The sequence below is a fragment of the Colius striatus genome, chromosome 1, assembly GCF_028858725.1.
Source record: "Colius striatus isolate bColStr4 chromosome 1, bColStr4.1.hap1, whole genome shotgun sequence".
NCBI lineage: Eukaryota > Metazoa > Chordata > Aves > Coliiformes > Coliidae > Colius > Colius striatus.
The window spans coordinates 196,016,942-196,029,581 of NC_084759.1; the positions used below are offsets into that span (position 1 = coordinate 196,016,942).

Here is a 12,640-nt window from a genome sequence, read left to right on the forward strand (position 1 = left end):
GCAAATAGTAACTTGATAACTGAGAAAAAAAGCCAGAAAAGAAGTGGTGTCAAGAGGGACGTGTAGGTCATAGCATTCAAAAAACCCCAGATAGGAGGTATCTCTGCTACCCAACTGAAGGGCGAAGGCTGACTCAGACATAACGAAAGACTGGAAAATAGTTCAGCAGTCAGGACTCAGAATACAAAACCAAACCAAATGTAATTGAAGGTTAAAGGCAACTTTGTCCCTTTTCATTTTTACCCAACGGCCTGAAAACAATGGCTTGTATCTTATTCTCCCTTACAGGCTTCTTTTAAAAGCACATTTCTGAATAATCCTAAATCTTGTTGAGGAGCTGAAACCATCAAGTCATCCAAATTTCCCTTATGAGGCCAAGTCATGGTGAATGTCACCTCAAAATGAGCAAACAGGTTAGATTTTAAGCAGTGTGTGAAGAGCATCCAGGCTAATAGCTTCTTCATCTGGCATTACATATAAAACAGGGACTAACTATTCAGTAAGGTGCTGTTTTGGAGTTCTTCATGCTACAAAATAGTGAAATATTCATTTTTTTGTCTTCAAAAGAAAGGTATGTGGTAAGGCAACCTTGGATTCTCAAAATAATTCTTGAACTTACACTGAGAGGGTCCTGGCTTATATTATTAATATTCAAAGACAGAATATGATCTTTGCTGCCCACGTAGATCCGATCCTGATCTTCATCCATAAATAATATCCTATAATCCAGGGGATTGTGGGATATTCTGTGATATTCTGAGGTCTTGGTTTCTTGCAGCTCTGAAAGATCAAAGATGGCAAGTTAGTAAAGTGTTTCAGTTGCCTTTCTCAATTCAAAACTTCATTTCTTTCTAAATAAAAGCATCTTTGAACACAAGTGAGGTCAATAAAAGAAAAACCCTCATCGTACACTTGGTAATAATGTAATGGTTGAGCTAGTACAATTTCCTTTTCCCAGTTTGAATGCAAATTTTAATACATTAAGTAGCTAGACATATCTCATAAAAATCAGACACTGCTGTTATTCATTCATCTAATTAACTCTTATTTTAATGGATATGATTATTTACAGCTTTAGCTTTTATGGAAGATCATATATTAAATTAGTCAATATGTTAGCACATTTGGAAGGTTATAACAGCAGAAAATCCACAAGATCAATAAAAACTATACAAGAACAGTAGGTTTTTATCATTTTCAGGATCAAAATATTTTTTTAAATTCTTCATTACCATGCACTGCTTAGTTAAAACAAACAAAGAAAGCACTCAGTCAAGCCTCAAATGTGTCTATTTCTTTAGGGTTTTTTATGGGACTTGGATCAAACTACCAAAACTGTAGAACTAGCTCTTTCTTTTTTTTTTTTTCCACATAAGACTTTCTTCAATGAAGTGAAATGAAAAACATCCTTTGATCTCAGTACTGCAGGATCAGGCCTGTTACAGGAATGGCACAAGCATCTGCAATATAACTGGCTGCCGTTGAGAAGGCTCAGCCTTCCTGTCTTTACTTGGCCAATATATTTTGACCTCCATTCAGATTATTTTTCTTTTCAGTAATAACAGAAGGGATCTTTCTCAAGAGATGAGAATGGAAAATAAAACTTTAATAATCAATTTCTCCTTATTCAAATATTTAACATATAACTATGTTTTCTTACCTCAGTAGCACTATTATTGGATTGTGTTCCCTGTGACTCTAAAAGCATGACAAGTACACAAAAATAAAGCTCTTCTATGATGTTTATTCATAAATCTAAAACCAAGTCCACATCCCTTTTGCAAATGTTTGACTGTGACAATATAGGCTTCTCACTGTTGCTAAAGCCTAGTTTTTGCGAAAAGCAAAATTTTTGCTCATTAGTTCCCTATAGCAAACAGTAGATGTCTTATCCAAAATTATTCATCTCTGCCTTTTGGATGACTAGATTAAGGTGGGCTAATGATATTTTGAAAAAGAAAACTCTCAAAACAAAAACATCTTTGTGTATTTGCTGTGTTGAAAAAAAAAAATAAAAAAAACTCTGTACCTAAACTATGCACTTTAGGTAAAACCTGTTTAGCTAGAAGAATATTTTTTCTTTGAAAAGTATTTGGAGAGCAATTTTTGACAAGCTGTAGACAACATACAGCCAAAGGCTGAAGTCTTAAGAGTTATACCTGTCTAATAGAAATCTAACGATTGAAAGAACACTTAGCTGAATATGGTTTACATTGATAAATAAAGCACATAACTATAATTTATTTTCTCTCATGATTATTAAATAGTTTCATAGGAAGATGAAAATGATCTTCAACTACTGAAATATATGACGTTTAGATTCATTTAGACATGTGACAGCTTTCATGAACTCTGGGTTGCCTACATATACTTATTATGGTACTATTTAAAACACCAACAAATAATATTTCTATTTTTTATGTCCCTCAACAAAAGAAAGATATACGATCAAGATTTGCAGTCTGCACCTAAAAGCTTAAACTGAAAGAGCACACATTAAATATACATGAGAATTGTCCACATCATTTTCAGAAGTCTTTCTTCAGTGCTTGAAAAATCAATTGTTTTACTTTATTTTAAAAAAAAATCCTCTCTGTAAGCTTTTAGCTAGGATTTTCAAAGGCACCTGGGAGAGTCACCAGTATAGTGCCATTAAAATGCAGTCCCTTTGCCCTCTCTGAAATTCTCTCTGAAATTCTCAGATTGATATCTCATAACAAGACTGTGAAGCTAGCACTTATCTTTTTGTCTTGGTGGCCTTATTAACTTTACTGTAATGTTTGGCAGCTGTAAGGTGAAATGTAACCTTCTCATAATTGTATATTTGATATCCTAGGAGAGCACATTTAAACTGAGCAAGGCAGCAGTTTCCCATACAACACTGGGTAAATATGAGTAGAGTGATTGCACAATATAATGCCCTTCCTTATTGCTTCAGTGACTGATAATGATTGACAAAGAATAAACCACGATTGACATAAAAGATGATTGAGATTATTATTTTTAAGCAAGAGACAAAAATAGAGATTTTTAATTCTCATAACTTTCATTTATTAAAATTCTATTTTTTTTAGTTTTTATTTTTAACCTCTTTGCAGTGATTTACACTTTCTAAGGCGCCTCAAGGGTAATCTGTCTCCATTGGGTTGCTGATGAGGAAACTACAGAAACTCAGTGCCATTCATAAGAGGGAAGAAAAACCCTGAAACACTCTTAAACAGATTTATTAGTTTTATTTCTTTCAGTGCTGAAGCTTACAGTTTATTAACTTCTTAGGGCTATGGGGAAGGAATTAATAATTAATCAAATTTTCTTTTAATTTATCAAAATTTACCACAAGATCACCCAAGAAAATTTGATTTTGAAAAGATTTACTCTCTGAGTGCTTTCAATTGGAAAGAGCAGTGGCTAGAAAGATGCTTTTCATCTCTAGAAGTTTTTTGTAAAAAAATTATGCAAACATTTACTAAAGTCAGTAAACCTTGAATGGAGAATAATGTTGCAGACAGGTCTTTATGAATATTAACAATTTCTTCTGGCAATCAAAAGCAAAAGATTATAACGTATTCCACGTGCAAATAACTGTCATCCTTAATGATACAAGAATAACATTTGTTCATCCTTTTTCATCAGTCAGAGAAATTAGTTATGGCTTCCCTCAGTGATAAAGCCATCTTGATTTTTAGAGTTAAAAATATGATCTTAAAGGACAGCTTATGTAGCTTTTGTTATTTTCAATTAAAAACAAAAGCTTCAGTGAAGTTAGTGAATAGCTCTCTCCCCAAAATTATTATTATTATTGAACTGCATATTTTGGAGATTCCAATGACTGGGAGTTTTCTCTATAGACAGTGTACAGCTTACTGACAACTGGACATTTTAACACCTACTCTTTAATTATCCTTCTAATCCACCAGAAAAGGTAGTACAATTTTTTTCCTGTTTTAAATTGTGTTTTCTCGGGAGAAAAAAACCAAAATATTTCTGTAACATCTTCACATCTTAACATCTTCAAAGCCTTCATAAAACTTTAAACTCTTTGTGTTGGCCAGAACAAAACAAATTATCAGAAACTGTAAATCCAGTAAGGTGGAGATATCTCCTTCACTAGCAAACACAGCCAGATGCACTCATCGGGTCGTCCTCTGAATGTCTGATTTAATCACTCTCCATCAACCTTTCATCACTCCTTAACTCAAATTCACTGAAGCCACAGTGCTGAAAACACAGCGTGATTTGCCTAATGTAAGGGATATAATAATCCCTAATACATAAAATAAGACCCTAATACAAGTGACTTCCTCAGTGCACATCTAATAGATGTTTGATACATACGTTACTGAAAGTAATGCAATTTTTCTCAGGACTTTCCCAAAATAAGACTATTTCCTATTCACAGACACACATAACCACTTGTTACTGACAAGTTCAATATAATTAAGAAATTATATTGAGGAGTTTGTTAAGCTACAGCAGTGGTATGCAAGCATCCCCTGCTCAAGTTCAAAACATAGACTTTATCCATAGATAAGCTGTGGATAAACTATGATACGTGAAAGAGTACATGTAGTCGTCTCTGCACTACACCAGCCCCGTGTTTCCAGCCTGGCAGGGCTTCTTTGAGCAAATCCAGGATGCTCTCTCAAGCTTTTAATTTAGGAGTCCCTGTGGTAAAGTACAAAAAAGAATATGTTTTCCTCCTCTTTTCTGCTGGCATAAGGATTTTGTCTCAGAAGGCTGTTTATGGGGAAATTCAGAGAAGAGATAGAGATATGGTGCATGTGCTTCAATAAAAGTAGGGAGGGAGTAAAGCATAGAAGTTCAGTTTCAAACAAAGCACCACAGTGAAGGGGACAAACGTAGGCTTCCAGAAAGATGGCCTACACCTCCCTAGGGAAATTCTGCTGCCCAAACTGGCATGGATTTTATGTAGCCTTAGTGATTTGGAAGTCAGCAATATAATGTTGTTCTCTTTTATTCCCTCATGGGGTATGGGGTACACATACGATAGGCTTTGTGCACATCTAGCAGTAAGCTGGAAACATTAGCTTCTAGTTAAGGAAGCTGTAAGACTTTTTTAAGCCTCAGTAAACCTTCAGTTTGTGCCAACAAATATGCCAATCTACTTCAAATGTGAAACTGCAACGTAAAATCTCACCTCCTAGGAACAGAAATGACACCTTGCCCCCTAGAAATAAATATTTAAGTAAAATGATGTTTTTACTTATAGTATCAAACAGCATTGTTTTACTTACAGGTCACTTTTGAATAGGTGGAAAAGTAACTTCTACCCATAAATTCAGAGAGAGGTTGGAGGTAATGTTGTTGGCATTTAACGGAATGGGAATACATTTTTTACAAGTGAGTGGAATGAGAGGTATCCATACAGTTACAAAATAAATTAGAAAAAATGCTTCAACCAGAAGAAAACCTTTGTTTTATTTTAGTTTAAATATTTTCCTTTCTACTTTGTATTGACTAATTTCTCTCTTTTGTACCTTACTAGTAGAAAAAAATGGAAAATACCTAGTTTTAACATGTTGGATTTAATAAGAATGTAGTAATTTTGACTACTGTTTTCTTGTCCATATATCTGGGATTTTAGTGTGAAGACACAGAAAAATAAGTGTATTATTTTTATATCTAATGTAGTACCTGTTGAAAAACTATGCTGTTTATAATACTGCAGTGTGACTGCTTAATTTTATGTATGAAAAGAGAACAAGGAAAGTCTGACTAAAGCCTTGCAAAACTTCAGAATGACTCACCTTTGCACTGCCGATATTCGCTTTCTTTGAAGAAACCTGTATTGACTCCTTCTACTTAAGGGAGTGAGATAAGAGAGCTGTTAAAGCATTTTGCCACAGATCATGCAGTGTGCAAAGTGAAGCCCAACCTTCAGCCAGCTCCCAAGTGAAGCTGATTATAAATGGGTACACAGTCATTTGGCCAAAGAGCCATAGGCAGCCAGATGTGCTACTAGTAAGTCCCTTGTGTGCCTTAACCACACGAGGCCCAAAAAGCTCAGGTGGACCTTTGACCTTCTCTTTATCTCTTCTTCACGCATGAGAAGTCTTTGCACTTTTTTTAATGCTGTTAGAATGAAACTTGGCTTTTTGCGTAAGACGCTAATAGGTTTACAAGGACTGGAAAGCACAGATGTGCACACTTGGTAGCTTCTGAATCTCTCTGAAAGGATTTTAATTTCATTTTTATTAAAAAAAAAAAAAAAGTGGCCAATTGAGAAAGGAGAACATAGATTTACAAGTGCTCATAAAATCACAGGATAACTAATTAACAAGATCCCTTGAAGGATAGGGAGGAAGAGAGTTCAGACAGTACAGGCTGAAACAGAAGCTCTCTGCCCAGAGCTAAAATGTATTATTTGCTGGAAGGAAACTTAATTGTTGTATTTGGAATGAGAGTAAATAGCATGGAAACGTCAGTGATATCTAAATGTGATCTAGTTTAAATATGCACCTTAAATACTGTTGGTATATTTGCTAAATGAGTTGAAAATGGAATTTAAACATTACTGGATTGAGATACTGCAGTCTTTTATAAACAGAAATAGTAGCACCAAGGTGAAGTCTTTGGAGAATCAGGCCCAGAGGTAGCTCTAGCACGCTTGAAGAACAATCTGTCACCTTGAGCAGCTCAGCATACACATTAGGAGCAGTAAAACACTCAATAGCTCTTTGTGAAGGGGACCATGTGTTGATAGGAAAAGACATACCATTTCATAGCTGACCTTAAGCAGAGCATTCACATATGTCAGTAGATAAGTCCTTTTTTTACCATTGACAAGACACACAGTTGTCCTAAAATCCTGGTAACTTGTAGACTTTAAAAAAGATCACAATGGAGTATTAACTGGCTTTTGATGTTGGGAATTTTTAAAGGTTGTAGTGAAAAGGTAATCACTCGTAACAGAATGCTGTTTTATTAAAACTATCCAAAGCTACTAAAGGAATTTTCATTTTTTGATTTGCCACTTTGTAGAATGGAGAAGGAGGTGTACATCTACTGAGGTGTGGGCAGCTGTCAGTTTTGTCTGTGACAAAAGAATGTGCTTTGCTTAGAATGTGCTTTCTGAGCAAAGGCAAACACACGATGAGACAAAGTCACTTGTGTACAGCAAAATGTATTAACATAGCTCTGTGGCACATTCATTAACCTAACAAACCCTACAAGGTTAAATGCATTTTTTATTGAAGCTTTAACTTATGAAAGACGGTATAAAATACTTTTTTTTATTATTTACAAAGACATTGTCATGATGAAATCATACTACATTCCACAATAGAAGCCCCACTCCAAAAAAAAGAGGAAAAATATGTCAACTTTTTTTCTAGACTGCAGTTGCATAGCTACTCCAAGGCTTGCCAAATATTCCAGTATTGAGATTCCTTCATTGGGAATTATGCAAGACCACCCACAGCCTCTAGCCAGCCAGTCTCGCTAGGCTGGAGACACTTTTTGGCATAATCTTCAGATTATTCCTACACTTACCTCACTCTAAACCTGGAATAACTCCTCAGAAGTCTGTATAGGTATTTCAATTAAAACATTGTAAGGTGGGCTTCTTATTTTTGTTTAGAAGGAGTGTGCAGTTATAATTCTACTAGCCATTTACTTTATCCCTTTATATAATTGCAGTTTATGGGGTTTATTTCTGAAGATGTCACAAATACTGCCACTGTACAGGACTATCTAGCAGAAGGTGCCTGATTGTTCAAATATTACCTTACTCATTTCTGCCCATGACTAACCTTTCCAGTCTTTCTACTTATTTTTGGCTCCAAAATCAGAGAGACAACTTTGGCAAGTGTGGAGAGCCAAAAAGACAGGCCAACTAGGTTTACGATTACTGCAATGTATCTTTTCATTGCAATGTCTTGTGTTTTCTCTCTTTTTTTTCTAGTGGATTAGAAATCATGTCATTGGAGGAATGGCTATACTTCCTTCTGCAATGCTCAGTCACACAGAGAAATGTTCCAAGGAGCTATCAGACTAACTGGCCAGCTGAAGCTCTGACTGTATGCAGACACCAAAACTCTTTGATTCAAATTAAAATATATGAGAAATGGAAGGAAGCGAATTATTTCATCTGTCTGAAAAATGAATTTTAGCTGAAACTAGTGTTATTCTCCAAGTCAGAACTGAGCAACAACATGAGACTTGTGAGCTGTTCTCCCAGTTTATTCATCTTCATCCCATTTGCTGCTAGTGCATTAACCTCTGGGAGAGGAATTAGGTCTGAACAGACTTATCATTAGTTTTGCATCTAATTAGGGCAGTTGTTTTTGTGGTAAAAGCAAACCTTTTCATGATTAGGTTTGAGTACCTGACTATTTACTCCCCACAAATTGATCTAGCAAATTATGCCAGCCAGGGTATCTTTGAATATTGGGGAGGGAGAGATGGGTACAGGCAATGTAAGTAAACTTGATTGAGAAGTAGGCTGTTCTACTGCTGGAATTGCCTTTCTTTGCAAGTTTACTTTTCTGTTTCAGTGTAAGATTGCAGGTTTATGAAGTAGACTGTAGACAATCAAAACATAATTTGTCCTTTTCAAAAGTGGCAGAGGTACCTGCTCTCCAAATGTGCAGTTTTAAGGTATTAATACACTTTCATTGACATATCAACAACTGTGGCCCTGAACTGTAGTGAAGGACTATTGAGTTTTTCAAAATAATCAACACCTTAAATAATGAAAGTATCATAATCGTCTCTTAACTTTCTTTCTGAACAAAAAAAGCTCTTCACATCAACTCATATGTACCATCTTTCTTTTTCTCACTGAGCACATTGTCTCCAAACTGCAGAATTACTCTTGTTGCCAGAGCTAATAAAAACTCATTGAGAAAACATAGCTCAACCACTGAAATATTTCATTATGATTTCTGTAATATAGTAAGAACCCACTTCACTGTGGTGAGACAGAGCAACTCTTTTCATTATATTCCTTTCTTTCCTTCAAAGAGAATCTCCCCAGAGATTCAGTCAATCTGTATATCTAGGATTGGCATTACTGCCTTTGCTGCAGTAATCCTTGCCTTTATTGATGTTACCAACTTTAGCTGCAATTTTAGCCATGTCACTTTATCCATAGATCTCCTTAAAATATATTGGTCCTTTCTTCAGCAGTCACTTCTCACCCCTAATTTGTATAAAAAAGGGCAACTTCGTATATGCAGACTTGGTTACAGTTTCATTATTATTATCATTTTAATCAAATTAGGATTAGCTATCAGGCAAACATCAGGCATAAAGAGATCAAGCTAAATCCCAAGTGCTTAGCTTTTATTCATTCCTCAGTAAAGTAATGTAAAATGTACTCAGTTATGAGCTGAAGAAGGCTTGGAGGCCAGTACTTTGCATCTAAAATAATTTAATTAATAAATTAATTTCAATGGACTAGGGAATTAAACTGTGTTTTCTTGTTTCCTATCAGTGTCAGTTTGTCAGTCAATAGTATGTATATACCTGGTGTTTATACACTCTTGTCAATACATCAGATAATCATCTCTATATGCCAAGCCTAGAAAGTTTGCAAGCTCTGCTTTACATCTGGGAAGGATAAAAGAAACACTTATTCTCGCTCCAATACGTAAGAAAACAAAGCAGCTGGAGGTCAACAAATGGCATTCCCCCTCCAGTGAACCTTCAATGAACCCCTGGTCCAACATGATGCCAAAGGGTCATTATATTGGAGATAACAAACTTTACCAAGAGAGAGCCACACTCAATTCTACAGTTCTTGAACAACTGTATTTAGCTCCTCTTGATAATTCTAGAATAGAAACATTAGAATAATAGAATACTTAATACTCCTCATTCCTTTTCCTACAGTCGTCTGTTGTTCTGTATGGTTAAATTACTCCTTATAACCTAATTCATGCTCTTTGATCAAATTTAGTTTTGCATCCAAGAGGCCACCCAGCCTTTGGCACTGACAGAAAGAAAGCTGCTTTCTGGACGTGGGTGTTTGGGATGCCTCCTGAAGCCAAGGAGAGTTTGGTTTGCGAGAAATGCAAGTCAAGCCTATCCTTAAATGTTTTCCTGATTCGTTCATTTTCACTTGAAATACATTTTTCTGATGTATTAAATGCATTCACTCCCATCAGAGGAATGGCGACGTTGTTACATCAGGTTGTACATTGAGATTTGTTTTTTCAAATTACTGTAATGATACAACCTGCTTCAATGGACATAGGGTTTGGTCACCTTGCCCAGAGGACTTCAGAGGTTGAACACAACTGAAAATTAATAATTTCATCATCAGTGTTCACTGTGTGTGTTTCTGAACACATGGGATTGTTTTCAGTACTTTCAATATTAAATTAAGACTTGGGAGTTTTTTTAACGTCAGCTTCAAAACACTTCCAAGCAGGTGTGCAGTGAAAAGTATTTGAAGTTTTATTTATTTCTGTATGGATCTGGAAGCTGGAAGTGGGTCTGTCACTGTTTGGTGTCATTTGTGAGATGTGGCTGTCCCTGCTGCTGGCTCAGAGGGAGCAGGAGTGCTGTGCTCAAGCCCTGCAGGCAGACGTGTTCAGGGGGCAGCATACTTGCTGCCTAAACACACAGAACACAACCGTATTTCACTCTTTTTCACACCGTGAAGACTGACACAAAGAGTGAATTTAGGAGCACATTCCAGAGCTGCATGCTACCATCAATCTTCAAGTGATCACCAGCTGGTATTTGGGCACACAATAAAAGTCATGTTTAGTGGGCTGAGCATAGCCTGGTGGATTAGGGTCCACTCAGCTCTAAATCCTACTCTGATGGTATTTTGCTTTTTGACAGAAGACTTGTCATTTAAACTCTGAGTTACATATGCAAAGTGGAGGTAACAGTTTGGTATGTATTTGACTGGGTTGCTTTTGGGTTGCACTTGGTAATGTACAAAAAGGCCTTTGATTTCAAGTGTGTTTCACATGCAAAAAGACATTTTTCGTTTGTTTGTTTGTTTTAAGTCCAGACTTTTCAAACTTAATAAGTTCAGCCAAAACTCTGGTTTGTATTTAAGAGATAACTTTTATGCTTCTCTGTTTAGATTTCATCTGAATGAGAAGCCATTTAAATAAATAAACCTTCTGCAGCCACTCACTCCATGTTTAAACTAGGCTTGCCATATTTATTTGGCAGGATGACCACCTAGTATTTGGCCAAAAGAAGGCAAAAAGTATAATAATTTCCCTCTTTCATGTCCACAGATGTAAAAAAAGAGTTAGAGAATACCTACTTATTTATATGAAACTCTCAGTTATAAAGCATCTCATTATCATAATATTATGGCTTTTAGATAATGATAGGCTCCATCAGGAGTGGGCTATTAGTTCATTTGGATGTGCTGAGTATCAGCAAAGAGAAAAAGGAAGATAAAACACTGCTTCCAGGTAAAGGGCAGAAGAGTCAAGAAGAGTAACATATTCTGTTAAAGTACTACGTGGACTTCTTACAGGTTTAGCATAGCAATAGCAGGTTTGAAGTTGGAAGGACAACAACAACCCAAAACTGAGGTGTATTTATATTCCTGACAGAATAAAATTGCCACATTGCAGGTATAGGATAGGAAGTGGTAGTAGACTGTATGGGATAGACATCAACCATAGTCAATCACTTATCTCTGGAATGAACTACTAACTGTAGCAGAGGATGATGCAAGTACACTCAGTATATAACTTGGTGTTCTTGATCCTGAAACAAAACAAAAATTGTGCTGATCTTAAATATAAAATTCATAGATTGTGTCCTTGGTGTATGCCCTGTCTCACACTTTGGCAGCACAAGCAAAATAGAATGGCTATTCATTTAAAGAATGTGTACAAATATATAGAACAAAAGGAGTTTTGTTTCACAATCAGAACAGAGAACTCTAAGTCAGAACTCCTGGGCACTTGCTCTCTGACCTTGAACAAATCTCTCACCCTCCATTTATGTCAGTTTAACCATCTGCTATATGTTTATAACAACATTTACCTGTCTTTCAGAATTACTATCAAGTTCAGCTAATGTATATTTGCTAAAGAAAACCTCAAATGAAAGGCAGTTTAATGTTAAAGGTATTATTCTAATTCATGTTCCTGCTGACCATTTAGGCTTACTGCATAATATACTTAAATCATACTATTTTACAGGTACCCATGCTTTAATGTTTCTGTTGTATAAACTAATGCTGCTTAACGTACAATCCATTTCAACTCCGTTAAAAAGGTAATATCATAAATTCTGTTGTAGTAGCAAGAACACCTCTACCACGTGCTTGTGACAGAGTAAACAGAGACAGTTCTGAATAGCTTTTAATCAGAATTTGTTTACTAAAGGCAAGTTAACTTCACTAGATTTGCCCATCAGGAGGAATGCCAGTGACCTTTTGAACTCTTAACTTGAATGCAAAATACTTTAGCAGGTTTAAGTCTTTAAACTGATGTTTATTTATTAGGGCTTTCACTATTATATAGGACATACTTTGACTAGTTCCCTTAAATAGCTTCACCTTCATAGTATTTCATGGTGTACTTCAACTGCTCATCAATTATGGAAGGCTAAAAGCAACTCTAATAACTTTTGTTAAACTGATCTCTCATAGCTACTCCTCTTTGACTGTCTACCATTCAATGCTGGATTA

The 12,640-nt window shown here is 35.8% G+C and overlaps 1 protein-coding gene across 2 annotated transcripts in view; it reads right to left on the minus strand.

Annotated features, from left to right (window-relative positions):
- Positions 1-12,640, minus strand: part of SEMA3C (semaphorin 3C) — a 123,747-nt gene that overhangs the window by 54,891 nt on the left and 56,216 nt on the right. For both annotated transcript variants that reach the window (XM_062019704.1, XM_062019696.1), the window contains exon 3: positions 620-780. In XM_062019704.1, the coding sequence (XP_061875688.1) occupies positions 620-780 (161 nt within the window). The remainder of the gene's footprint in view (positions 1-619; positions 781-12,640) is intronic.